This window comes from Marmota monax, unplaced genomic scaffold (genome assembly GCF_021218885.2).
Source record: "Marmota monax isolate L192 unplaced genomic scaffold, Marmota_monax_Labrador192_F-V1.1 WCK01_AAM20220418_F8-fsc00002, whole genome shotgun sequence".
Taxonomy (NCBI): Eukaryota; Metazoa; Chordata; class Mammalia; order Rodentia; family Sciuridae; genus Marmota; species Marmota monax.
In genome coordinates this window covers 12,348,772-12,375,464 of record NW_026693571.1, presented here as the reverse complement: position 1 = coordinate 12,375,464, position 26,693 = coordinate 12,348,772, and the positions used below count along the sequence as shown (strand labels likewise).

Genomic DNA, 26,693 nt, shown 5'->3' with positions numbered 1-26,693 from the left:
AAACATAAAACTGAAGCAAATCATTACTAGCATAATACAACATGTTTATCTCTCTATTTTGAACCCCTGAAGATGGGTGATCTGGAGTTGTATGGCAGCTCTGCTCCGCAAGGTCCTCTGGGAGCTAAGCTCCTTCCTACTCACAGCTCCACTCACCAAGGGAGTGGCCCTCATCTTCAAGGACAAGGTAGTCTCCAAGTTCCAGCAGCAGATGCAGGCAAGAATGAAGAAGGGGTCAAGGGTGAACTTGCTGACCCCTAAAACAAGTTCCTGGATATTGTCACAGGACACTTTCATTTATGTCCCATTGGTGGGCCTTAATTATTACATGGTCACATCAACTGCAAGGTAGGCTGGGGAAGCTAGTTTTTATTTTGGGCCAAGCAAAAATCCTATTGTTTTAGAAGAAACAGTACTGCTAGGGGAGACTAACATGATCCATCATCCACAAACTTAATCTCTGCTGTATTTCTCACTATGTTGTACAGTCTTGTGTTACTTAACAATGGGTATACATTCTGAGAAATCACCTGGAGGTGATTTTGTTATTGTGTAAACATTGTAGAGTGAACTTGCAGAATCAAAGACATCACAGGGCCATATAGTCTTAAGAAACCATTGACAGATATTCAGTTCTTAAAAAAATAATTTAAAAAATGAACTTCGACTAAGCTACAGTAAAAAAAAAAAAAGATATGCAATTCTTGTTGATTGACATATCATTGTGGAACAGATGACTGTGAGTGGCTTTGCTGACACCAGTGCTGGTTTTCCCTTCTTCTCTGTGGCTGTGCTTTCTCAGGCTTCCCTGAAGACTCTTCTTTTTCCAGACTTCACATTCATTACATTCACCAGCATTGGATCCTCAGACCCTCTTCCTTTCTCCCTCTATGGACTTTTCTGTACCACATCCAATTTGTGATTTCTATTACCTGAGATTTACAGAGCATATATATCCGTATAGACCATATATCCAATTCCACATAGGACTTTCCCACTTGAATATACAATAAGCAACTCAAGCTTAGTACTTCTAAAATTAAACTCATCATCTTTCCACCAAGCTCCTCTCTTCTTGTCATATCACCTTTGTCTACCCATGTAGTCCTTGAAGCTAGAAGCCTGGGACATGTTTTGAGTTATCCTTCTCATCTATCAATGTCCATTTTCTCCCTCTCTTTTTTTCCAGTCTCCCTAATTTTGCTCTAATTGTTATAATTAATGTCTTTTAAGTATTTGCATGTGCCAGCTACTGATTTAAATACATTATATATTTTAACTCCTTTAATCTTTAAGTAACCCTACTATTATTGTTGCTCCCACTTATGGATAAGGAAATTAAGGAACACAGAAGCAAAATAACTTTCCCAAATATCATACTGACAGGCAGAGAAGGAGACTCAGGCCCGGGAACCAAGATTCTGGGATCCCACAGTTAAAAGAAGATGCAAGGCTCTGTAGGAATATTGGTCATCCTTTATCTGGTGTGGCAATAGCCCCTCACCAGTCCCTAAGCCATTTACATAGGCCCTTTTTATATGCAGGTCAAACAAAGAAGGCACACTGCCAACAGGTTACATAAGAAAATGTTATGACCTTGAGTATGTTAAATGAAAGTGTTAATGACCTTGACTACACACTAACCATAACAACTGATTCAGGACCTTGACTATATACTGAAAGCTTCAGTGAGGGAGCCTAAGCCATTTTTCTCCTGCCTCAACACGTACATTAAATAAATAGTAAAACCAGGATTTGAACCAAGGCAATGACTCTAGAGCTGTTTTTGTTTGTTTGCTCATATTTGTTGCTGTGGTGGTAGTGGTGGTGGTGGTGGTTGGTGGTGAGTTTTGGCAGTGCTGGGGATCAAATCCAGGACCTCACACACATTGAGCACATGCTCTTCCACTGAGCTATACCCCCAATCTAGAGCACTCTACTGCTGTAACTTCCTATTTTCACTGTCACTGTTTATTTAATATTATGGAAAGTTTCTTGATTAGTTTTTCTTCTCTAGTCTCACTGACTCCTCTTCCAAATTTCATTTCTCTCGTGATATTACACCATAGAAATCTTTCTAAGATGCTATCTAATCATATTAGTCTGCTGCCTAAAATCAGTGCTTCTCTGTCACCTTCAGGCTCAAGTTGCAACTCTTTAATGCTACACATGCTACTTCAGGATCTGCCACCTCTACAGCCTCTTCCAAAACTCTTCACAGACATGGAGCCACCCAGCCATACCAGAGCACTCGAAGTTTCTGAACACACTTTCCCCCTCCTTCCACTCCTTGTTTTTGCACTCATTCATAACTCCTACCAAGGTCAGGTTGTTAGGAGAATAGCTCCACGATTCCCAAGGGTTGAATGGGTGCCCCTCTGGGTTTTCTGGCTCTATTATTGTCCTTTTCACACAGCATGGTAAAGGTAAATGTACTCTTCTCTCTCCTTTACTGGCCTGAATAACTTTCTTGAAGGAAGTGTGGGTTCTTTGTGTCTGGAGCACCACCATTGTGCTTGGTGCAAAATCATTACCCAGCAAATCATCAAATAAAGATGAACTAAAGAATGTGACTGCTTCCTTTTCTTTCATGATGTTTTCCTAAACAAAGCCTAAAACAAGGAGATCCCTTAAACATGCAGAGGAAATGTATCTTGGAGTGGTTCACAATAATGCAGAGGCCACATTGTCTGATATGGCACTTCTTAGAGATGGACAGGAGGGTCTGAAGGAAACAAAGGTGGTTTAAGAAAAAAAAAACATGCATATATTTACCTCAGGAAAGGGGGCAACTTACAATTCAAGAATAGTTATATTGGGATATAGAATATGTTCAATATTTTTGGTGGTTGTTTTTAAAGGCCATAACTAAGGAATTTTAAAAGGGTGCCTTTGCATGGGGTTGCTTTCTGGGAAAGTTGATGCAAAAAATTCTTGAGTCGCAAAATTCTTAAAAAGGAGAACACAGCAGTTGCTTGTATTTTATAGGATTCAGGTGCCTTTGTGACAGGCAGTCAGAAGTGAAATTACCTTCACTGTTCTTGGTTCAGTCTGTTCTCTGCTCCTAATCATCCCTTCAAACCCACACACATTAGACAGAGCAGTTGTCCTTCACCACTAAAGAAAGGCAGCTGAGACTTATGTTACCGTGGAAACAGAATCACTTTTTGCTGCAAGACACCTCGCTTCATCGGCACTATTATGAAGCAGAATACATTGGTAGGGCTGGGAGGAGAATCAAATATTCTGCCTGTCTGTTGTACTCGGCCTTTGGGCGAATAAATGACTTTCAATTAGAGCATTTAAATATCTTTCAACTTTGATAATTATTATTAGAGCCCCAACAGAATTTTACTTGGAAAAGAGTAAAGAAATGGATTCTGCTGTTAAGGGGAGAGTTAGAAATTCTTTTAAACTGGAACACATCTGTTAAAGAACATATGAGGGAGTTGGCAATTAAAGGTGTAATTGTTTGTAAAATGAGTGACTTTTTCTTTGTTTTCTGGCTTTCTGATTTGATCAAAGCATGGGTTTCTGAGTCTGTTTCTCTCTCTCTCTCTCTCTCTCTCTCTCCACACACACACACACTGTTACCTTGTCTGTAGTAAATATAACGTATTTGCAACTTCATCTTGTCTTAGAATGTGTGTCCTGGGATCCTTTGCTCTTGACTGGCCACAGAGCCTCCATCCCAGTCTGTCACTCATTCCTATTTGGGGCCTGAATTTCCTCCCCAGCCAATATCTCCACTATCATCTCTTCATCTTGTGCCCAACCCTACATTCATTTGCTGTCCTATTTTATTTTTATCTTTTTGTTAACTGCTTTATATTTCTTATTGCTTGTGTTGCTGTCTTTTAAAGGCAAATCTATAAGACCTACACTGGTAGAAGAATCAACTCAGTAAAATCCCACAAACAAAACAAGAATCCCTCACCCCTTGAGCTCCCAAGATGCTTGCAGTCATTGAATTGTCTTTATAAGCCACACAAAGCATAATGAAAACAGACACTCAGGATCTTCTCTCTCTCTCTCTCTCTCTCTCTCTCTCTCTCACACACACACACACACACACACACACATACAACATACACACATACACAATAAGAGTTGAACTATAATCACACACAAAAAAATCCCATATAATTAAAAGGAAAAAAAAAACTTTTATTAGATAGATACAAATTAGAAAGGAATGTGATACTTTAAGGTACTAGTGTTTTAATTCTAGAGATAGTGAGCAGCCTTAAGAGACAAGTGACAATTATTGAGTAACTAGTCCGTGGCAGCCATATTTCACATGCATCATCCCATTTATTTCTCAAATTAATATCAACAGTGCTATAAATACTTTTATTTCCATCCTACAAACATTATAAAGGAACAGAGGTTTAAACATTTTTTAAAAGTTATCCCCAAAGTCACCACAGGCACCCTGAATTCTGAATCTAAATATGTCACTGTTTCCAACTGCATCACTCATACAATGTCCAGCAAAGTTCTGACAGATGAGAAGCTAAGACCCAAGGAAAAATTAAAACAATGACCTATAATCCTGGCTAACAGGACGTTTGGAAAATAATGCATTTGTTACTAACTCAGATTTGTTCATCCTTAATTAATATGAATAAATAACCTCTTCTTTCTTTGTGCATGTAGGGAATGAAGCAGTTAATGTGTGCAAAACATTTTTTAGATACTAAAGAAACTTCTATTTCTCTAGGAAGAATGACTTTTTTCTGTTACTGTAATAGGCCCAGATAAATAGGTCCACATCACTGTCAATCAACTCAGCCTCCAAATCATCATCAATCTCAAATATGCAATGTTTTTGAGAGCAGATCCTGTCGCATATTTCTTTTGTATTTCCCAAATCATCTCACACAGTGCTGGTTGGGTAGTGGATGCATACCACTCATCTTTAAGTGATGGAGTGGGTAATTAAATCAAACTATTGTCCAATATCTACTTGAAGTACCATTTATAGAGCCAATTTTATGGTAATATAAAAGAGAATTCATTAAATGTCTGGACACAATTAGCCCAAGTTGCTTCATGAAGATACATTATAACCTTGGCTCATAGTATAATTCAATTGATTTTTTTTTAAAGCCAGCCTCATCAACTTGATGAAACCATAAGTAACTTAGTGAGACCCTGTCTCAAAATAAAAAGGGCTGGGGATGTGGCTCAGTGGTTCAGCATCCCTGATACCAAAACCAAAACCAAACCAAACCAAACCAAACAGAAACCCTGATGAAATAGGTGAGGCATGCAAATGAAATGTACTTAGAGGTAAACACATATTTTTGAATATTTTCTTTAAAACACGGCAAGAGATATTGAACTTAAATGGATGGTACCCAACTCAAAAAGTTAGAAAAATAACAGTGATTTTGAGGTTAGTCGAATAGAAATCAATGACAAGGAGAATGCACGATAAAGAAAACTCATGAGAATAGCCATGACAATTTGGAAAAACAGCAAGGCTGGGAGATTGGATCTGCCATATATCAGAACTTACTTATGGAGACAGTGAAATTTTTTATATTTAGTTTTTAGTTATAGTTGGACACAATGTATTTATCTTTATGTGGTGCTGAGGATTGAACTCAGGGCCTCGCACGTGCTAGGCGAGACCTCTACGGCTAAGCCACAACCTCAGCCTGAGACAGTAAAATTAATACTGGTATTCAGTGTTTTTTATTTTTTTTGTCTTTTTTTTAAAGGAATAATAACCTAATTTTATTATCACATATAAGGAAATGTTTTATTTCTCTTGCTTGCCTTTCATAGAAACTCAGGAAATGTTAGTGTAATACATTTTGAAAAATCACTTACCTACTAGCTGAAATGTCACCTCTTATACCTCTAGTAAATGTACAAAACTACTCCATTTTAAGCATTTATCCCATACGAACTATACTTTGAACTTTACATGCACTGCATCCCTCAGTATTTATAACAACTATAAAATTGAATCTATTATGGCTACCATTTTATATATGAAGAAACTCATTAAGAGAGTTTACATATTCAGAGAGTCACAAAATCTGTAGCACAACCTGATTCAAACTTATACAGAATAACTCTAAATTGATCTGTTCTTAACTCCATGCTATTAACCATGATGCTACATGCCTACCTGGTGTGTAGTCACCTTTTAGAAAACCAGATTTCTTTTGCTGTCTATCTCTGTAAAATTCTTCATCCTTCTCTTTATAAGAGGAAGGAAGTTAAAAAAGGAAGAAGGAGGGAAGGAAAAGAGGAAGGAAGAGAAAAATATCACTCAATGTCTAAGACCCCACTCATCTTTAAGTGATGGAGTGGGACCCATCAACTTTTTTACACTAGTCAACATTTTTGAATAATAGACTATGAAGTGCCATTTTGGTCTGACTTGATGTCATTTTGTTTTTGCTTTGCATTTATCAGGAGAGGTATTCTTGCAGATTAAGGAGCCGCTGGAAGATATATATAAAATCTACTGCTATCACCATGATGAAGCGCATAGTGTGCTGGAGTCCTATGAAAAGGAGGAAGAGCTGAAGCAACATTTGAGCCACTGTATCCAGTCCTTAAAGTAAGCCCTTTTCAAATGGTGATTCCCATCTTCTCTTCATTGCCTAGTAGGGGACATTTTTAAATGGATGTAGATAAAAGATCTCACATAAATTCTGTGTTTTAGGAGGCTTGCTGGGCACTCTGCTTTGTATTTCCTTTATGAAAAGCTGACATGCTAGAAGCCTGGATTGACTTTTTTTCTCCCTCTGAGAGACTGACTAAAAATAACATGGGAAAAGATTCAGGGCTCTGTAGAGATAGAAAAATGCAATATCAAAAAATAAAATATGGAAGAAAAGCCCTTTCTTAAAGCTATTGCAATGTGTCTGCTCCTTCAGAGTTCAGGGAATATGTGAGACAACATGTAGCCCCATGACCTCTGAAGCACATGGGTTCTTAAGGTTAGTGGAATGCCCTAGACTCCCTGAATGGCCCTCCTCCTTCTCCCAATTCATTTTTGTGAAAGCATGGAGATTGTGAAGATAAGTCATGCTGTCCTAAAATTAGTTTCAGGACACTTAGTCAAGCCTTCCTTCCTCATCATTAAAATGTTGTTGGGGGTCCTAATAATATTATTTTTTTTTCTAGAAGAAACAATCTGAAAAATATAAGCAAGTGGGGCTAGAGTTGTAGCTCAGTGGTTGAGTACTTGCCTTGCAAGTGTGAGGCATTGAGTTCAATCCTAGCACCACATTAAAAAATAAAAATAAAAGCATTGAGTCCATACACACCTAAAAAATAATTTAAAAAATAAGCAAGTATGAATAAGTATTTTTTTAAAGTCTTAGCTATTTCACCATCAATTAATAAGTACCGTTTACATTTTCTTCTGATTTTTATATGCATAAATATGAGCCTATATTTGGGTTGATCCTTTCAGAAGAAATTGGCAACTGTCTATTCATAGTTTCCGACCATATGAAGCTTAAGACTGAAATTATTCTCTTGGTCCACAATCTTACCCAGAATTCTCTTGTGATTTTTCATTTTTAAGGATTACCCACTGTTGGATGACCATGATTTGGCTAGGGATTAACCAACCAGAGAGAGCTGATTAAAAACCATTGTATACCAATCTGACTCCAGCACATCTCCCTTGGTATTCTGTTGTGTGGGGTGGGAAGAGGAAGAGGGGTCCTAATGTACTATAGAAAGTTTATAGCAGCATTACAGTGAAATGAGACTATTGTAGAGGAAGTCTTTCCAAGATAGGAACAGATCTGAAAGTGGGTTTAACTAGAGCCCAGTGAATTTAAATAATAAACAAACAAATAAATAAATGCAATCTCAATTTTATTGCCCTCTACTGGCCAGTAATAAATTGCCATTCTTTAGTCTCTGCCCATCTATCTTTCCTCATATCCCCCCACCCCCAGACGGTGAAAAAGAATATATTCAAGTCACTAAATTGTGAAAATTTATTTGGTGCTTATGCTGTGGCAAGGATAGGTCTGGGTGTCAAAAAACAAAAATAAATAAGACTTTATGTTCTACCCACAAGAAACTCAATATGATCAGACAATTCTTAAATAAAATGTTGTAACTAATTCTATTTTCACTTTAGTTCAGTGTTAGTATATCAATCCATAAAAGCATTAAAGTTTGAAGTTGCATTCATTTTAATAAATTTACATATAAAGATCAAAGTCTTCTAAAGTTATAGGTGCTTTTTCCTCAGGAAAAATAATGATGTTCTGGATATGAATGGAGCCCTTCTTTAGCTTAAACAAATGGAAAGATCTGATCCAATAAATGTCTATCTTGAACCATTTTCCTTCTTCTGTTTCTAGAATTAGAAGAGAGAAATCTCTTAGCAAATGAAAAGCTAGCTCCTTGTATCATCATGGTAAATCCAATCCTGGAGATGGAGGTTCTCATCTGGAGATATGGTTAATCTACGTTAGCCATGTTACTTCTGACTGCTCACAGGAAGTAGAGCTGTTTTTAGGAGGATGAACAATAATTTATTGTTCATTAAATGTTTGACTTCTAAGAGAAAGCAATAATCCCTGCCCAGGTATCCACAAGGTCATATAGCAGCTCAGTGTCATGCCCCTAAAAAGCAGTTCAAGGCAGAGGTAATTTTGAAAACTCCTATGCCAATGATTGAAAATAGCTTCCAGACCCAATGACTTATTTGGTCTTTTTCTGAAATCTTTGAGTTATTGTCGATTTCTATCTTCATGCCCCAAATTTTGTGTATTCAGAACCATTCTGGTTTGAAGGAATAATTTCAGTCCCTGGAAGGTGTTAAGGTTTAGAAAGCAAAAAATCCAAAGGAAGCAATATTGGCAGAACTATTTCTTAAAGGAAATAAAATCAAAATAAAATAGTTTAAGTTAGAGCTATTTTCCAAAAAGTTGCCTTTCCATGAAAATAAAGTTAATGATGAATTGTGCTGGTCTGCCTGAAGGCTAAGAGCAGTAGAATTATTGACATTACTATAATACTGACCTCAATTGAGCTAAGCCTTAAATTCTGAGAAACAGGTTTTCAAACAGGTTTATAGGCCAAAGAGAGTCTGGAACACCCTGAGGGCTTGGTTTCCCTTGCCAAGTAATCAGTCAAAGCTATTACTGTCACTCTGTCTTTTCCTAGTGGCTAAATAACAGAACCCAAGTGCATTTGCCATTTCTAATGAATATTAGGTGCAGCCTCTATTTCCCACCATGAAAAGGAATATTTGGAACAACTTGGTTTGAAGCAATATCCACAAGAGAGATATCTTCATGCTTCAGAAGCTAAAGTGGATTTTAAAGCAACTTAGGTTGCACTTTAACCAAAATTAAAATGTGTTTATTGAAGGCCTAATAAATATTTATTAGATAATGTTGAAAATATTTTATTTTTAAACGCATAAGCATAGTTCTTGCCTCCCAGGAACACAAACTCTAGTTGGGGAGATAAACAAAACCTCTGGGAAGTTTAATAACAACGTAAGAGTTACTTTAAGTAACGTATCAAAAGCTCTCACAGGGGGTGCAGTTCATGACTAATTTCCAAAAGGATGGCAGAGATATTGCCTGCTTCTGTAATGGATTCAAGCTCATAACCTTTGGTTATTCTTTGAAGTCCATTGTCATTCAAAAGGGAAAATAATATTAGTATCCAGAAAATAATTTTTAATCTTTTTGAAATGTGAGGGTAACATTTCTTGTGTCTGAGTTCCTCTGCACTAGATCCACTGGGAATCTATTTTAAAGGTGCAGTTTCCTATGCTTCCCCCACCCCAGCCCAAACAAATAGGATTGCTGGTGGCCCATCCAGGGTCTGTATCTTTAATGAGCACCCTCAGGTAGTTTTTGGCATACACGCAAGAGCTACATTAAAGAGATAAATCAGGCCCCCAGTGCTCACTGGCTGCTTTTCCTGAAGCAGATGAGTGTGTTTTTCATCTTTATAGATGCAATCTAAGCAAAATCTTTGGAATTTGGAGACCTTTAGAAAGACTTTAAAACTATTCAGAAGTACAGTGCACATCTGTATCTGCAGCGTACAAATCAGAAATTTGCAAGTTTTTATTTACTCAAAGTGTTCACAGAGTGGCATTAATGATCCCTAAGATTGTGAGCAACACTGGGTTAATACAGGCTCTAAAGGTCTGGAAGTTGTTTGCTAAAGATCTGATTACTTAGACTCTTTGAGGTTATTTAAGGTTTTTGATTTGTATGAGGAAAGTGAAAATAGATTAACTATAAATGCAAGCAGAGCCTGTCTGCTGCCGCCTTTTTCTGTTTTTCCAGATATAAACACTATTAATACTCCTTTTGCATTTGAGAGACCCCACAGATCTGTTTATTTGTAATAGAAAAAGAAAGAAATGACAAACTTTTAGTATCTGGATACTTCGCTCGTGTTACTCCTATAGCTTCTCCATTCAGAGAAGAAGGTAAAAGCTCATGTGATACAAAATCTAAAGGAATGCATTTCAATATATTCACCACATTGTATGCTTTTGGAATGTTCCAAGTTAAAAAAAAAATAAAAGCACGTTTGGAAATTCTTTCAGTTTCTTGTTATATGGCATCAAGTTTAAAACAAGACTATAATCCTTAAGGAATTTTCACATAAAAACTTTCTTGAGTCAAGTTACACCAAGCCTGTGAGGGAGCAGGTACAGGGATAGGGATATTAAATTACTTTGTCCCATCAAAGGATAATTGGACATTATTTAAGTTCTTCCATCCTGAATTGTCCTTGGCTGGGATTAACTTTCACAGATTTTCACCTCAAGTAAGATAGTTTAAAATGATGAGTAAGTAAAAAGGAGATGTTATAATGCGATGGCCCTGCCCTATAGACTGTGGGTTCCCCTACTGGGAAAATTTATCAGGATTCTTTTTATCAACTGTTATACTACATTAAAAACAATTTTTAATTTGTGTTAAAATATTTAGGTTAATTGGTTGAAACAGATGAAGATATTGAAAAACAGAGGCTATGTTGGTCAATGTATGAACATAGGTTATTATATAATTTCTTGATAGCCAGATGTGGTTTTCAGAGAAAAAATTCCTGTCTACTTTGCTGACTAATTAATTTGACAAATCTTTTGAGCTCTTACCAAATGCCATCACTTTTTAGGATTGGGTTCACAGCAGTGAACAAATCAAGCATAAATTCATGCATAGGGTTGAAGGAGGGGATAGATAATAAATAAGAGAGTTACATAGTATATGAAAAAGTAACAACTATTGGGAAGAAAAAAGAAAGCTAGGAATGGTGATAAGGAGCACAGTGTGAGACAGGATGCACTTTCTTAAAGGTTGGTGAAGAAAAGCTTCATGGAGAAGGGACAGTTGAGCAAAAACCTGAAAGAGATAAAGGAGTAAGTGAAAGTTGCTCCCCAGAGGGAGAGCAACCTAGGCAGAAGGGACAAGGCGCACAGACCTGGAGTCACACGCCTGGCAGACTTTAGAAGAATCAAGGAGCCTGTGTGGCTGTCAGAGACTGGGGGAAGAGGTGAATACTAGACAAGGGTAGAGAGGAGATGGAAGGAGAGGCAGACCATGTATTGCTTTTCCCTTGGAGGACTTCAGTTTTTCTTGAGCAAAATGGAAACTACAGAATCTAGTTTAGTGAAGGCTTTTTGAGAATTATTCATTAAATAAGCGAATTATTCAGAATCTGCATAAAACTAGATATGGAGGGATAGTAAAGATGACTTGATAATGATTTGGAAGTTAGTTACACATTTCCTTAGTAATCTTGCAGTCTTGGAGTCTCCCATCACTTTACGAGATCATATTTTCATAATGTAAACAAAAATTTACATTTAAATCCATTTTTGAATGATCAAAATTTACTGTATCTGAATCAACAGTTTTAAATTTTAAACAAAGTGTGAAGCATATGGTAAATATAAAAAAATAAAACTTTAGGGACCTAATTACCAAACAAGGGGATTAATTTCATAGGTCATTCATGAAAATTACTTAGTACTTTATTTTACATAATAAAATTTTGCAGGTTTTGTAATGTTTGACTTATACCTCAAATATATGGATTTACATGAATCTACTTTTCTCTCTTTCTTACAGGAAAATATATGTGCAAGAGTAAGTACTTTTTTTTAATCAACACTTTGTAATTATACATATTTATGGTGTATAGTTTGATGTTTTCATACATGTATAGATTGTGTATACACGTATACAGGGCAGTTAGAAGCAATGGTTATGCTAAGAACATTTTTTAAAGTAACAGAAATCAAATATAAAAGTCATGGGGAAAAGCTACTGAACATTCCTATCCAAATCAAAATTTTAGTTTTTTTTTATTATATTTTTTATTGGTTGTTCAAAACATTACAAAGCTCATGATATATCATCTTTCATACATTTGACTCAATTGGGTTATAAACTCCCATTTTTACCCCAAATACAAATTGCAGAATCACATTGGTTACACACTCACATTTTTACATAATGGCATATTAGTGACTGTTGTATTCTGCTACCTTTCCTTTCCCCTACTATCCCCCCTCCCCTCCCCTCCCATTATCCCTCTCTACCTCATCTGCTGTTGTTCAATTCTCTCCTATGTTTTCCCCCCGTTTCCCCTCACATCCTCTTCTATGTAATTTTGTGTAACATTGAGGGTCTCCTACCATTTCCATATGCTTTCCCTTCTCTCTCCCTTTCTCTCCCCCCACTTGTCTTTGTTTAATGTTAATCTTTTCCTCATGCTCTTCCTCCCTGTTCTGTTCTTAGTTGCTCTCTTTATATCAAAGAAGACATTTGGCATTTGTTTTTTAAGGATTGGCTAGCTTCACTTAGCATAATCTGCTCTAATGCCATCCATTTCCCTGCAAATTCTATGATTTTGTCATTTTTTATTGCTGCGTAGTACTCCATTGTGTATAGATGCCACATTTTTTTTATCCATTCATCTATTGAAGGGCATCTAGGTTGGTTCCACAGTCTAGCTATTGTGAATTGTGCCGCTATGATCATTGATGTGGCAGTATCCCTATAGTACGCTCTTTTAAGATCCTCAGGGAATAGTCCGAGAAGGGCGATACCTGGGTCAAATGGTGGATCCATTCCCAGCTTTCCCAGGTATCTCCATACTGCTTTCCAAATTGGCCGCACCAATTTGCAGTCCCACCAGCAGTGTACAAGTGTACCCTTTTCCCCACATCCTCGCCAACACTTATTGTTGTTTGACTTCATAATGGCTGCCAATCTTACTGGAGTGAGATGGTATCTTAGGGTGGTTTTGATTTGCATTTCTCTGACTGCTAGAGATGGTGAGCATTTTTTCATGTACTTGTTGATTGATTCTATGTCCTCCTCTGTGAAGTGTCTGTTCAGGTTCTTGGCCCATTTGTTGATTGGGTTATTTGTTATCTTATTGTTTAATTTTTGAGTTCTTTGTATATTCTGGATATTATGGCTCTATCTGAAGTGTGAGGGGTAAAAATTTGTTCCCAGGATGTAGCCTCTCTATTCACCTCTCTTATCGTTTCTCTTGCTGAGAAAAAAACTTTTTAGTTTAAGTAGGTCCCATTTATTTATTCTTGTTATTAACTCTTGGGCTATGGGCGTCCTATTAAGGAATTTGGAACCCAACTCCACAGTATGTAGATCATAGCCAATTTTTTCTTCTATCAGACGCAGTGTCTCTGATTTGATATCTAGCTCCTTGATCCATTTTGAGTTAACTTTTGTGCATGGCGAGAGAAAGGGATTCAGTTTCATTTTGTTGCATATGGATTTCCAGTTTTCCCAGCACCATTTGTTGAAGATGCTATCCTTCCTCCATTGCATGCTTTTAGTCCCTTTATCAAATATAAGATAGTTGTAATTTTGTGGATTGGTTTCTGTGTCCTCTATTCTGTACCATTGGTCCACCTGACTGTTTTGGTACCAGTACCACGCTGTTTTTGTTACTATTGCTTTGTAGTACAGTTTGAACTCTGATATCACTATACCTCCAGATTCACACTTCCTGCTTAGAATTGCTTTTGCTATTCTGGGTCTTTTGTTTTTCCATATGAATTTCATGATTGCTTTATCTATTTCTATAAGAAATGCCATTGGGATTTTAATTGGCATCGCATTGAACCTGTAAAGAACTTTGGGTAATATCGACATTTTGATGATGTTAGTTCTGCCTATCCATGAATAGGGTACATTTTTCCATCTTCTAAGATCTTCTTCTATCTCTCTATTTAGGATTCTGTAGTTTTCATTGTATAAATCTTTCACCAATTTTGTTAGGTTGATTCCCAAGTATTTTATTTTCTTTGAGGATATTGTGAATGGAGTGGTTTTCCTCATTTCCATTTCAGAAGTTTTGTTGCTGATATACAGGAATGCCTTTGATTTATGCGTGTTGATTTTATATCCTGCCACTTTGCTGAATTCATTTATTAACTCTAGCAGTTTCTTTGTAGACCCTTTGGGGTCTGTTAAATATATTATCATGTCATCCGCAAATGGCGATAATTTAAGCTCTTCTTTTCTTATTTTTATGCCTTTAATTTCTTTTGTCTGTCTAATTACTCTGGCTAGTATTTCAAGAACTAAATTGAGTAGAAGTGGTGATAGAGGGCATCCCTGTCTTGTTACAGATTTTAGAGGGAATGCCTTCAGTTTTTCTCCATTTAGGATGATGCTAGCCTGAGGTTTAGCATATATAGCTTTTACAATGCTGAGGTAAGTTCCTGTTATCCCTAGTTTTTCTAGTGTTTTGAACATAAAGGGATGCTGTACTTTGTCAAATGCTTTTTCTGCATCTATTGAGATGATCATATGGTTCTTGTCTTTAAGTCTATTGATGTGGTGAATAGTATTTATTGATTTCCGTATATTGAACCAACCTTGCATCCCAGGGATGAATCCTACTTGATCATGGTGCACAATTTTTTTGATATGCTTTTGTATTCGATTCGCCAGGATTTTATTGAGAATTTTTGCATCCAAGTTCATTAGAGATATTGGTCTGTAGTTTTCTTTCTTTGAAGTATCTTTGTCTGGTTTCGGGATCAGGGTGATGTTGGCCTCATAGAATGAATTTGGGAGAGCTCTTTCTTTTTCTATTTCTTGAAATAGCTTGAAAAGTATTGGTGTTAATTCTTCTTTGAAGGTTTTGTAAAACTCCGCTGTATACCCATCCGGTCCAGGGCTTTTTTTGGTTGGTAGTCTGTTGATGGCTTCTTCAATTTCTTCCTTTGTTATTGGTCTGTTTAAATTGTGTATGCCTTCCTGACTCAATCTGGGCAGATCATATGACTTAAGAAATTTATCGATATCTTCACTATCTTCTATTTTATTGGAATATAGGGTTTCAAAATACTTTGTAATTATCTTCTGTATTTCTGTAGTGTCTGTTGTGATATTGCCTTTTTCATCCCGTATGTTAGTAATTTGAGTTCTCTCTCTTCTTCTCTTTGTTAGCATGGCTAAGGGCCTATCGATCTTATTTATTTTTTCAAAGAACCAACTTTTAGTTTTTTCAATGTTTTTTTTTTGTTTCAATTTCGTTGATTTCTGCTCTAATTTTAATTATTTCTTGTCTTCTACTACATTTGCTGTTATTTTGCTCTTCCTTTTCTAGGTTTTTGAGGTGTAGTGTGAGTTCATTTATTTGTTGTTTTTTTCTTTTTTTGAGGAAAGAACTCCAAGAAATGAATTTCCCTCTTAAAACTGCTTTCATTGTGTCCCATAGATTCCGGTATGTTGTGTCTGTATTGTCATTTGTCTCTATGAATTGTTTTATCTCCTCCTTTATGTCTTCTGTAACCCATTGATCATTCAGTAACATATTGTTCATTTTCCATGTGATGTAGGATTTTTCCTTCCTTCTTTTATCATCGATTTCCAGTTTCATTCCATTATGATCAGATATGGTCCATGGTATTATCTCCAAGCCTTTGCATTTACTAAGAGTTGCCCTATGGAATAATATATGGTCTATCTTTGAGTAGGATCCATGTGCTGCTGAGAAGAACGTGTATCCACTTGATGATGGTTGATATATTCTATATATGTCGGTTAAGTCTAGGTTATTGTTTGTGCTATTGAGTTCAATAGTTTCTTTATTCAGCTTTTGTCTAGAGGATCTGTTGGATTTTTTTTATTTTTGATCCATTCTACTAGCCTGTGTCTCTTAATTGGTGAGTTTAAGCCATTAACATTTAGGGTTATTATTGAGATATGGGTTGTTCTTCCAGCCATATTTGTTTATTTCTGTTACTAAACATGGTTTGTTTTCCTCTTTGATTATTTCCCCCCCCTTTACTGTCCTACCTCCCACTGTTGGTTTTCATTGTTATTTTCCATTTCCTCTTCCTGTAATGTTTTGCCGAGGATGTTTTGAAGAGATGGTTTTCTAGCTGCAAATTCTTTAAACTTTTGTTTATCGTGGAAGGTTTTAATTTCATATTCCATCCTGAAGCTTAATTTCGCTGGATACGCAATTCTTGGTTGGAACCCATTTTCTTTCAGCGTTTGAAATATGTTGTTCCAGGATCTTCTAGCTTTCAGAGTCTGTGTTGAAAGATCAGCTGTTATCCTGATTGGTTTACCCCTAAACATAATCTGCTTCCTTTCTCTTGAAGCTTTAAGAGTTCTCTCCTTATTCCGTATGTTGGGCATCTTCATTATAATGTGTCTAGGTGTGGATCTCTTATGATTTTGCACGTTCGGCGTCTTGTAGGCTTCTAGGATTTGGGATTCTGTCTCATTCTTCAAGTCTGGGAAGTTTTCTCGGATTATTTCGTTGAACATATTGCTCATGCCTTTGGTTTGGACCTCTATACCTTCCTGTATCCCAATGACTCTTAAGTTTGGTCTCTTTATGTTATCCCAAATTTCTTGGATGTTCTGCTCATGGTTTCTTAACAGTCTTGCTGAGCTGTCTATGTTCTTTTGAAGTTGAAATACTTTGTCTTCATTGTCTGATGTTCTATCTTCTAAGTGTTCTACTCTGCTGGTAGTATTCTCCATTGAGTTTTTAAGTTGGTTTATTGCTTCCTGCATTTCTAGGATTTCTGTTTGTTTGTTTTTTATAACCTCTATCTCCCTATATAGTTGATCTTTTTTTTATTGGATTTGTTTATGTAACTCATTTTTGAAGTGATCTTTCATTGTCTGATTTTGCTGTCTGATGTCTTCCTTGAGACTCCAGATCATCTGAAGCATGTATATCCTGAATTCTTTATCTGACATTCCATCTGCTGCAGCTGTTACCTCTTCTAAAGTTGAGTTGATCTGCATTGCTTGTAGTCCTTTCTTTCCTTGTCTTTTCATACTGCTCGCGTTTCTTTCTGCTTGGTGAAACTGTTGTGTTATTGAATTTTCCCCCTATATATTTATATCGCTCTTGTATAGTTGCAAAGTCTCCCTTGCAGGGGCGGGCGGCGGCTGTGCTCCTCCTCCAATTGGGGTGATCTGTCTATCATGCCAGCGGGCCACCGGGCCCCTTCTCCAGGTCACGTGGTCTGCCTACCTTGCGGGCAACGGCTGGGCCCCTCCTCCAATAGGGATGATCTGTCTGCCATGCTGGCAGGCAGCTGGGTCTGTTCTCCAGATTGGAGGTCTGCCTACCTTGCAGGCGCAGGCGGCGGCTGTGCCCCTCCTCCAATTGGGGTGATCTTTCAACTAGGCCGGCGTGCCACCGGGCCCCTTCTCCGGGACGTGCGGTCTGCCTATCTTGTGGGCGGCAGCTGGGACCTTCCTCCAATTGGGGCGATGTGTCTACCATGCCGGCAGGCCGCTGGGCCTGCTCTGCTGGAGGGTCGCAGGTCTGCCTACCTTGAAGGCGCGGGCGGTGGCTCTGCTCCGCCGCTCCTCCAATTGGGGGCGTAGTGTCTACCACGCCACGGGCTGCTGGGCCTGCTCCTCCAGTCGGTCGCAGGTCTGCCCACCTTGCAGACGCGAGCGGCGGCTCTGCTCTGCCGCTCCTCCAATTGGGGCGATGTGTCTACCACGCCAGCAAGCCGCTGGGCCTGCTCCTTATGCATTATAGTAAAAAACTGAGTTTCTTTTATTTTGGACTCTTGTATGATTTAGAGAGAAAAAAGCCTATACTCGTATGGCATAGGCATGAAATGTTACAATGAAATAATTGGCTAATAGGATAATATAGAAGTCATTTTATAAAAACGACCTAACTCTGGAAGAGTTATACTTTCCTAGAAGAAATATATGTCTCTAACCTGTTAAAGACTGAAACAATGATAGTGATATAAATTTCCATTCAAATTTACCAAGACTTTAAAAAGCACATGTTGTGTCACTATAGTCGTGGACTCTCTGAGAGTCTTCATCTGGTTTGCTTGTCAGTGTAAGAGTGTGTGTGTGGGGGGGAGGGGGGTGTTTAAAAGAGACAGAATTTTAAACTTCTAAGTGTTACATTAAATACAAAATTTACAAAATGGAAATTATATCAATTTAAGACATAAATGTCTGTCATTCAAAGTAGATTGCAAAGCAATCCTGAAGTCAGAATTCCAGAAATGAGTAGAGGAATCAGGCCCTTAGGCCAAGCTGTTGATCTGTCTCACCCAAGTGAGGAAGCTGATCTTTTCAGGTGCCAAACAGGCACCCATTTATAAGTCTTTTCTTTTATAAAGAAAATATATGTTTTAGGATAATTCAATATTTGTTTTATGTTTTCAATTCTTAGGTTATTTGAATTTGCATATGGGCAAGATTATTTTGGTTCTTTGACACATCAGAAGGCTCCAGGGCTTCCCTTAATGATAAACGATGGGGATTAGGGCAGGGCAGCTGCCTCATTATAAAGCCTGTGTCCTTGTCATTGTGCCAAAGACTGGAGCTTCAACATAGCTGGATATTAGAGAAGAATTTCATGTGCCCAAAATTCAATTAAGATTTCTTTTCCTACAACTTAGATCTTTATAACCAAAAGACATAGTTAGAGAGGAGAGTCAGAAAGGGAGATTTGAAGCAGGAAAGGAAAATATTCTTCCTGGTGCCGTTAGCATGCCCAGGCTCCCACACACAGAATACTTAAAACAGTGCATTGTATTGAAACCCTTGCTTAAAAAACTGCCAAGTTTTCGCAGCAATCCTGCTGTGTAGGAGTTAGCCCAGTTGGTTATGCCCCCTCTAGCCTATTCTATACATCTTTAGAGAAGAGCAATCCCAGCATGTGGCTGGCTGGAAATCAAAGTCAAGTTCGCCTCAAGTTATTTCCTCCTGTTCTCCTCACTAGGGTCATGAAGCACACATGCTGCTACAGGAAAGGGTAAAAGGCAATGTCAAGTGCTATGTAATTGTTGGGCTCCTTCATGGCGAAGGCCAGGCATGCTGCAGTCGGAGTTCACTGGAAAGATGTGGGCTTTTTAACGGCATCCAAAAAACACCTTACACATGCCAAGAGAAAACTGTCTCTTTTTTCCTACAATCTGCATTTCAAAAAAATAATTATATTTCTAAACTGTTTACTTTGAATTATAATCTTACATAAACATCAAAGACATCATTAAACTGACAAGAATTGTAGAATCCTCCATAAAGAAAGCATCTGATCCAGGTCCCACATTCTAAAACAAGAAAGAAAATTGAGATACGGTGCTTTGTTATTTCCATGTTTTTCTCTTTTCTATTTGTTTCTTGTCTGCCCCTTTCTATATAGGTTCCCATCTTTGGCTCTCACAGTTCCTACCAATCTCAAAATGATATAGGTTATTTTCTCTTTTTATTTTTAAAATTCTTGGAGCAATATTGTAAAATAAATAAAATACAAGTGAGTGCAGTGATGATAATGGGTAGTCATGTTCCAGAGATGATCACTGTAACACTGCAATGTCTATCACATCACTACAGCTTTTTCTTTACACACACACACACACACACACACACACACATAGTAAAATAGGACCATTTTTTTATTTCCTGCATATCAGCCTGCTACTTTATCCATAAATTCATTATGGGCATCTTTCCATGTCAGTAAATACAAATTAATATTTTTATAACTGTATAATATTCTCTGGTATATATTATATGCACTAATATATTCAAATATACACTAAATTATGAGGTGTATATATGATATAAATATGGTATACCATAATTTAGTTTACCAAACTTTTACTGATGGTTGAATTATTTGTGTTATAAACATTGATGTTATATGTTCATTCTTATGCATGATGTTTTTACAATGGTATGATTTTTTTAATAGTGCATTTTGTTTTGTTTTGTTTGGTACTGGAGATGGAACACAGGAGTGTTGAACACCCACCTATATCCCCAGTCCTTTTTAGTTGTTATTTTGAGACAGGATCTTGCTAAATTGTTGTAGCTGGCATTGACCTTTTGAGCCTCTTGCCCCAGCCTTCCAAGTCACTGGGATTGCTAGCATGTGCCACCTTGCCTGATTTAGGATGCATCTTTGAAAGTGGAATTGCTAGATCAAAGGACTTCTGATGCTTGTCAGAAAATTTAAAAAAGTTATTTATGAGCTAATTTATATTCCTATTATTCATATATGAGTCATCCATTTATCCTCTACTGGCCAACACTAGATATAATTCATATTTATATCTTTATCCTATGACAATGTAACAGGCTAAACATGGTAATCTGTTGTTTTAATTTGCATTACTAACAATCTTGAACATTTTCATTTGTATATAGCCATTTGTGTTTCATTGCTAATGATCTTTTTAAATGGTTTACACCTTTTTTGAGATGTTCTTTTTCTAATAGATCTAATGTCTCCTTGATTAGCAAGTATATTAAGGCTTTATTACTTACTATAAACATATTTCCATCTTATTATTTGATCTTTAACATAGTTTATGGCTGCTTTTATTTGTACGGTTTTTCAGAGCTCAATTTAAAAACATATTTATTAATCACTATTTTTTTGTATTGTGGTTTCTGGATTTTATGTATTGCTTAGTGATTCCAAGGTTAGTTTTTAAAGTAGAATCTCATGTTTTCTTCACTTTCTTGCATGGTTTCTTTTTTATAGCTTTTTCCTTTTCTTCTTTCTTTTTGGTGCTGGGGATTGAACCTTGGGCCTCCTGCATGCTAAGTATTCACTCTGTCACTGAGCTACACTCAGCCCCCCCCACCCCCATGGTTTTATTTTTAACAATTGTATATTTGATCTACCTGGCAACTATTTTGGTGTAAAGAATGATGCAGGAATCTGTTTTTTATTTTTTTATATGGCTAGCTATTTATCCTTGATACTGAATAATACATTTTCTTATTGAATAGAAATGTCAGGTACCATGTACTCAATGTCCATACATACTTACATATATATCTTGATTTTCTAGTTTTTGCTACTCATTTGTTCATATATGTACCAGGATCAAATTGCTTTCACTTTTGCATTTTAATAGGTATGACTAGTCTCAACTCAGTACTTTAATTTTTCATAAATTTTTCTAAGTGTTCTTATGTTTCCTCTTTTTAAAAACTTTCTCTTTTTCCCCCCTAAATGATACATACTCATGACTTTAAGAGTAAAATAGTTTTATAAGATTTGCTATGAAAAATGGTAGTCCTTTCTTTGTTTTAGTCAGCTTTTTTTGCTGCTATGACTAAATGATATGACCAGCACAACTGCAGAGGAGGAAAAGTTATTTGAGGTCTTACGTTTTTAGAGATCTCCGTCCATAGACAGCAGGCTCTATTCCTTGGAGCTAAAGGTGAGGTAGACATCACAGCATGGTGTGGCAGAGGAAACCAGCTCACAATTAGAAAGCAGTGAAAGAGGTCTCCACTTGCCAGATACAAATATATACCCCAAAGCCACGCCCCAATTCCCACCTCCTCCAGCCACACCCTACCACTTCAGTTATCACCCAGTTAATCCTTATCAGCGGATTAATTCACTGATTGGGTTAAGACTCTCACAACCAAATCATTTCTCCTGTGAACCTTCTTGCATTGTCTCACACTTGAGCTTTTGCCAGGACATCTCACATCCAAACCATAACATTCATAAATGCTCCTTAGTAGGACACATTATTTTTGTGTCTTTTAGCTGATTATTTTGATATTTATCTTTATGACTCTAAAAGCATGCTTAACTTTTTTCCTAGTCAGGTATTATTGATTGAATTTCCCTCATAGAAGACAAGAATCTGTCTTTCTGATCTCCATCTCAACACACACACATACATGCTCCCTTCCCAACTCTCCATCCTCTCTGTCTAATTTGGCTAAACAATAATCCGTGTTTGAGTTATTCTATCATATCTGGATACCTTACAGAGTTAAATCTTGGAGTCAACTAACTAATTACTGTTTTCCTGAGAGCTGACAATTGTTGATTCCCCTCTTCCTCCTTCTCTTCTTCCTCTTCATCTCAGTTTTCTGTGTACAAATCATTGACAACAAACTCAAAACCAGCTAACTAAGTCATCATCCAAGACAACCAGATGCATTATGTCTGGTATCAATTTTGTCTTTCTAAAAAACCTCTCCTAAAGCCTTCAGGCCTCCTGAGTTTGGATTGCTGACACTGGGCACAACTGTCTTCCAGGGACTCTCCTCCCGTCATCATCAAGCTTCTCTTAGCTTCTTTCCTATGTTGATTTTGATGGAGTACATCATTTGTTTCCTTCATACCTCAAAGGAATAATAGGAAATAAAATTTTATGAACTTTTGTACCCAAAATGTGTCTATTTTACCCTCACACTTGATTGATAGTTTGGTTTCATACAGAATTCTAAATTGAGAATAAAAACTGATCTTCAGAATTTAAAGGAGATTCTTCATTATTTTCTAGCTTTCAGTGTTAGTATGAGAAATTAGAAACTTAGTCTGATTCCTAGTCATCTGTTTGTACCCATTTGTTTCTATCAAGGGTTGTGTCCAGTTTTCTGAAGTTTCATGAATTGCAAGGTATGATTGTGTCCCATCCTTTGTTCTGGACACTTAGTGAATTCTTTCACAATGTGCTAAAATATGCACTTCTCTTAAATTATTTCACTGATGGCTTCCTGGTTATATTTGTTCTGTTCTCTTTTGGTGAATCCTGTTATTAGATATTGATTCCCTAAGCCTGTCCTCTACTTTTCTCATATTTTCTATCCCTTCGTATTTTTACTCTGCTCTTCTGGAAAATTCCTGGACTTTTTATTCTGACATTTGTGAGGGGTTTTTTAAATATTATTTTTCTTTTAATTTTTAAGGGCTAATTCTTAGTCCTTAAAAATATATCCCTTATTTTTATAACACCCTAAAAATTAGATAGTTTCTGAAACAGGTTTTAGGCTGATCCTTATTTTGATACCCAATCCTTTACTCCCCATTTCCATAGGTATCTAGTGACCTTAATTAATGAACTTTTGGGGAATGATTAAACATTGGCTCTCTTTTGTCTGCTATATCAGTTATCATTCATTCATCTTCATTCATCTTTTATAATTTGTTGATAATTCTGTGTTTATTTTCAGTTATTATTTATTTCTAGCAAATGCTATTTGTTATTTGTATATACAGTTTCAGTACATAGTTTCCCTTAACATTGACTCACATTTTAAAAGAATAAATTGGCACACACACATACATAAAGATCAGTGATTATATAGATGGTGTGGCTACTGTAAAACAAATATTAAATAGGCTAATTGTGGTCAATGAAATAGAGAAAATTGAAAGTATGGTATAGTACATATTTTTTCTTCTCCTTTTTTCTGTAATTAAAAACAGATATTCCTCATGTTGAAAATTTGACATTTTTCTCTCTTTTCTGTTATAGTTGTTACATTTTTAAATGTCATTTATATTTTCATTGCACATTTTTTCTTGTACTTGATGAGCAGCTCTTTGCAACAAAACTAGATGCTGCTAAAACAAAGCCAGCTGTGTTTACTTCACTTTGAAAAGTTCCAATAATAATTTGTAATGAGGTTAGCGTAGCTATTTATGGCATGAAATACTTGCCAAAGTATTTGTGATAAGGCAAAAGAAGATGAAATAGAATTGCAAATTAATAACTACCTTAGATTTCAACCCAATATGGGGAATTGTTACACATTTGGTTACTTACTGTGGGGCAAGCAGGTGATAAATGGATTCCTGGCTGATGTCGTTTATATCACACACAGGACTCATCTGCTTGACATGGTTATCAAAACTTAATCCTACTAGGTGGGATTAGGCCAGGTGAACTTTATGACACTGAATGCGTGGAGTGTCATTATCTTACAACGCATCCTCTATCACTTCTACCATATTGCTTGTCTGTCTGATGTAGATATTGGAACATCATTTCTCATCACTTGGGCAACTGTGCACAGTGTAAGTGTGAAGACAAAAGTGCCTGGGAAATTTCTCATTTTTGAGAAAGACATTTTAAGTCTTGTATCTATGATGATTTTAAAGGAAACAGTAACCATTTATAATTGTGATTATTGTTATTTGAAACATGAAGGGGAGAAAATAGAACTTTGATGCCAAAGAGTGATGGAAAAGAAGTAATGATAATATTTGGACACAACTAAAGGACCTGGGTTGGGTTTGGTGACAGATATAGATAAGGGAGAAAGGAGGGCAGCTGAGAGGTACAAATACAACTTTTAATTCATTTGGGCTTTGGGCACTTTTTAAAGTTAAAAATAGATGTGTTTATATATGTATCTGTATGTGTGTATATAAAACAATAGACCATGTTAGTGAACTATTTTATTAAAGTTGGATTTTCTTTCATTGAAATAATTGATTATATTTATATTTTTATAGTATTGTTAGTGATTTATAGAACATTAAATAAATTAATTTTGGCAATGATCAAAGAAAAATTTCAGAAGAAATTCTAATCATAATCATATATGTAATATAATTCTCTCTAATCAAGTTAGTATCTTCCACATTCGTGACTAATTATTTAACTTACTTATTTAACTTCCACATTCCTTAGTTAATTATTTATGTATTTTACTTAAGTGTATAAAATGTATTCCTGAAAAATCTATGCTTTAGATATATATAAGAAAATGCTGTCCTTCATGTTAAGATTCTGTTACTGAAATGCCATCAGTTAGAAAATATTTTTAGTTATTCTTTTTTCTGTATCCATACTTATTTACATTTTTTATTCATCTCACTTAGTTCTTTTGAAAACCAATAATTAATATTTTTTCCCTCTTCCATCTCTGATGCTCTTTTTCTCTCTCTGTTATTCTTTTCTTACCTTCCTTAATCCGTTTCTAAATGTGTAGGAAGTGCAAGATAAAGTATATTAAGGCAATTGTTCACTCCCTTGCAAACTTTTGATGTTTCCTGACTTTTAAAAATATCACCTTTTAGTTAGTGTTAGTTTTCGTCTCTGTTATGCTATTATAATATTCTCAGAATGTGAATAAAAGGCCTCATTTATTCAACCATTGTGAAATTTAGGGATGAGGAATTCAATATAAAATAAAAGCACATTACAGAAAATAGGAAAACTCTATCATTTCTCGGACTACAATTATGCATTGAGAGAACATGGTTGGTCCTGGTGGAGACACAGTGGCCACAGGAAAGTTTATCAAAAACTGATAAACAAAGAAACAAGATGACTCCAAGAGAGTGATAAGTGCTAAAATGAAAATCAACTTGGGAGATGGAATAGTGAGTGGTGTGTATATGTTGTGTGCCTACGTGTGTGCATGTACATGCAGGTGTGCATGTACACTTGACAATTGAGGTTCTGTGGTTTCTCATTTTTCAAGTGAAGGGTTGAATTAGATGGTCTCTATGGTAGCTTCAGACCTTTTCTAATGATACAGCTTTTCTAATTTTGTTCAGCATTTTTGTACCCCTTCTACTTTTCAAATTATATGACATATTGATTACCCATATGAGTACTTTAAAAAACAGAAGTATAATTCAAATGCGGTGGCACATGTCTCTATTCCCAGTGGCTTGGAAGGCTGAGCAGGGGAATCACAAGTTCAAAGCCAGCCTCAGCAACTTAGTGAGACCCTAAGCAACTTAGCAAAAGCCTATTTCAAAATTAAAAAAATAAAATAAAAAGGGGTTGTGGGATGTGGCTCTGTGGTTAAGGGCCTGTGGGTTCAATCCCTAGTAACCCCCACCCCCAAAAAAATAGAAGTATGAAAAATCCATTTGTTGGGATTTGAAAACAGTGTATAGGAAATACACTGTTTGCATAAAGAGGCTTTTAGAAATCCCTGCCTTCTGGGTGAAGGATCAATGGCAGTGGGCTGGACAGTAGCTTGACCAAACTTATAGGACTTTTCCTCCTGTGTCTTGCCTGTTCAGTGCAATGGCTCTGCTCTCATCTCAGAAGCACCCAAAGAAAAAAGTCAGGCATGAGTGCTCACTTTTGTGAAGTTCCTGAAGATCTGTTGGCAAAGAATTTCAAACAGAAGGTCACTGTGTGATAGCAATGTTTAGGGATAGCCATGGTAGTAATAATAATTAGAGAATTGTTATATTTATTATCAATCTCTCTTTTGGAAACTGTGATGGCACCTCTGAAACACTGTAAATGCAACATCTCAATCTGAAGAGAGAGGACAGTATTTTCTTTTGACCATACTTTGCCAAGACATCTGTTTAGATTTTTAAATAATGAGCCTATTTTCCTTGCTGATCACAAATATACCATAAGGAAAATGCATATTTCTTGGTTGTCATGGAAAACCACATTGTGTTTGTAAAACTGATATTTA

At 36.4% G+C, this 26,693-nt stretch overlaps 1 protein-coding gene across 1 annotated transcript in view; it reads left to right on the top strand.

Moving 5' to 3' along the window:
• The window catches only part of Arhgef38 (Rho guanine nucleotide exchange factor 38), a 142,084-nt gene that overhangs the window by 78,843 nt on the left and 36,548 nt on the right, over positions 1-26,693 (top strand). Inside the window, exons 4-5 of the mRNA XM_046459247.2 lie at positions 6,436-6,583; positions 12,105-12,122. Of these exons, the coding sequence (XP_046315203.1) occupies positions 6,436-6,583; positions 12,105-12,122 (166 nt within the window). The remainder of the gene's footprint in view (positions 1-6,435; positions 6,584-12,104; positions 12,123-26,693) is intronic.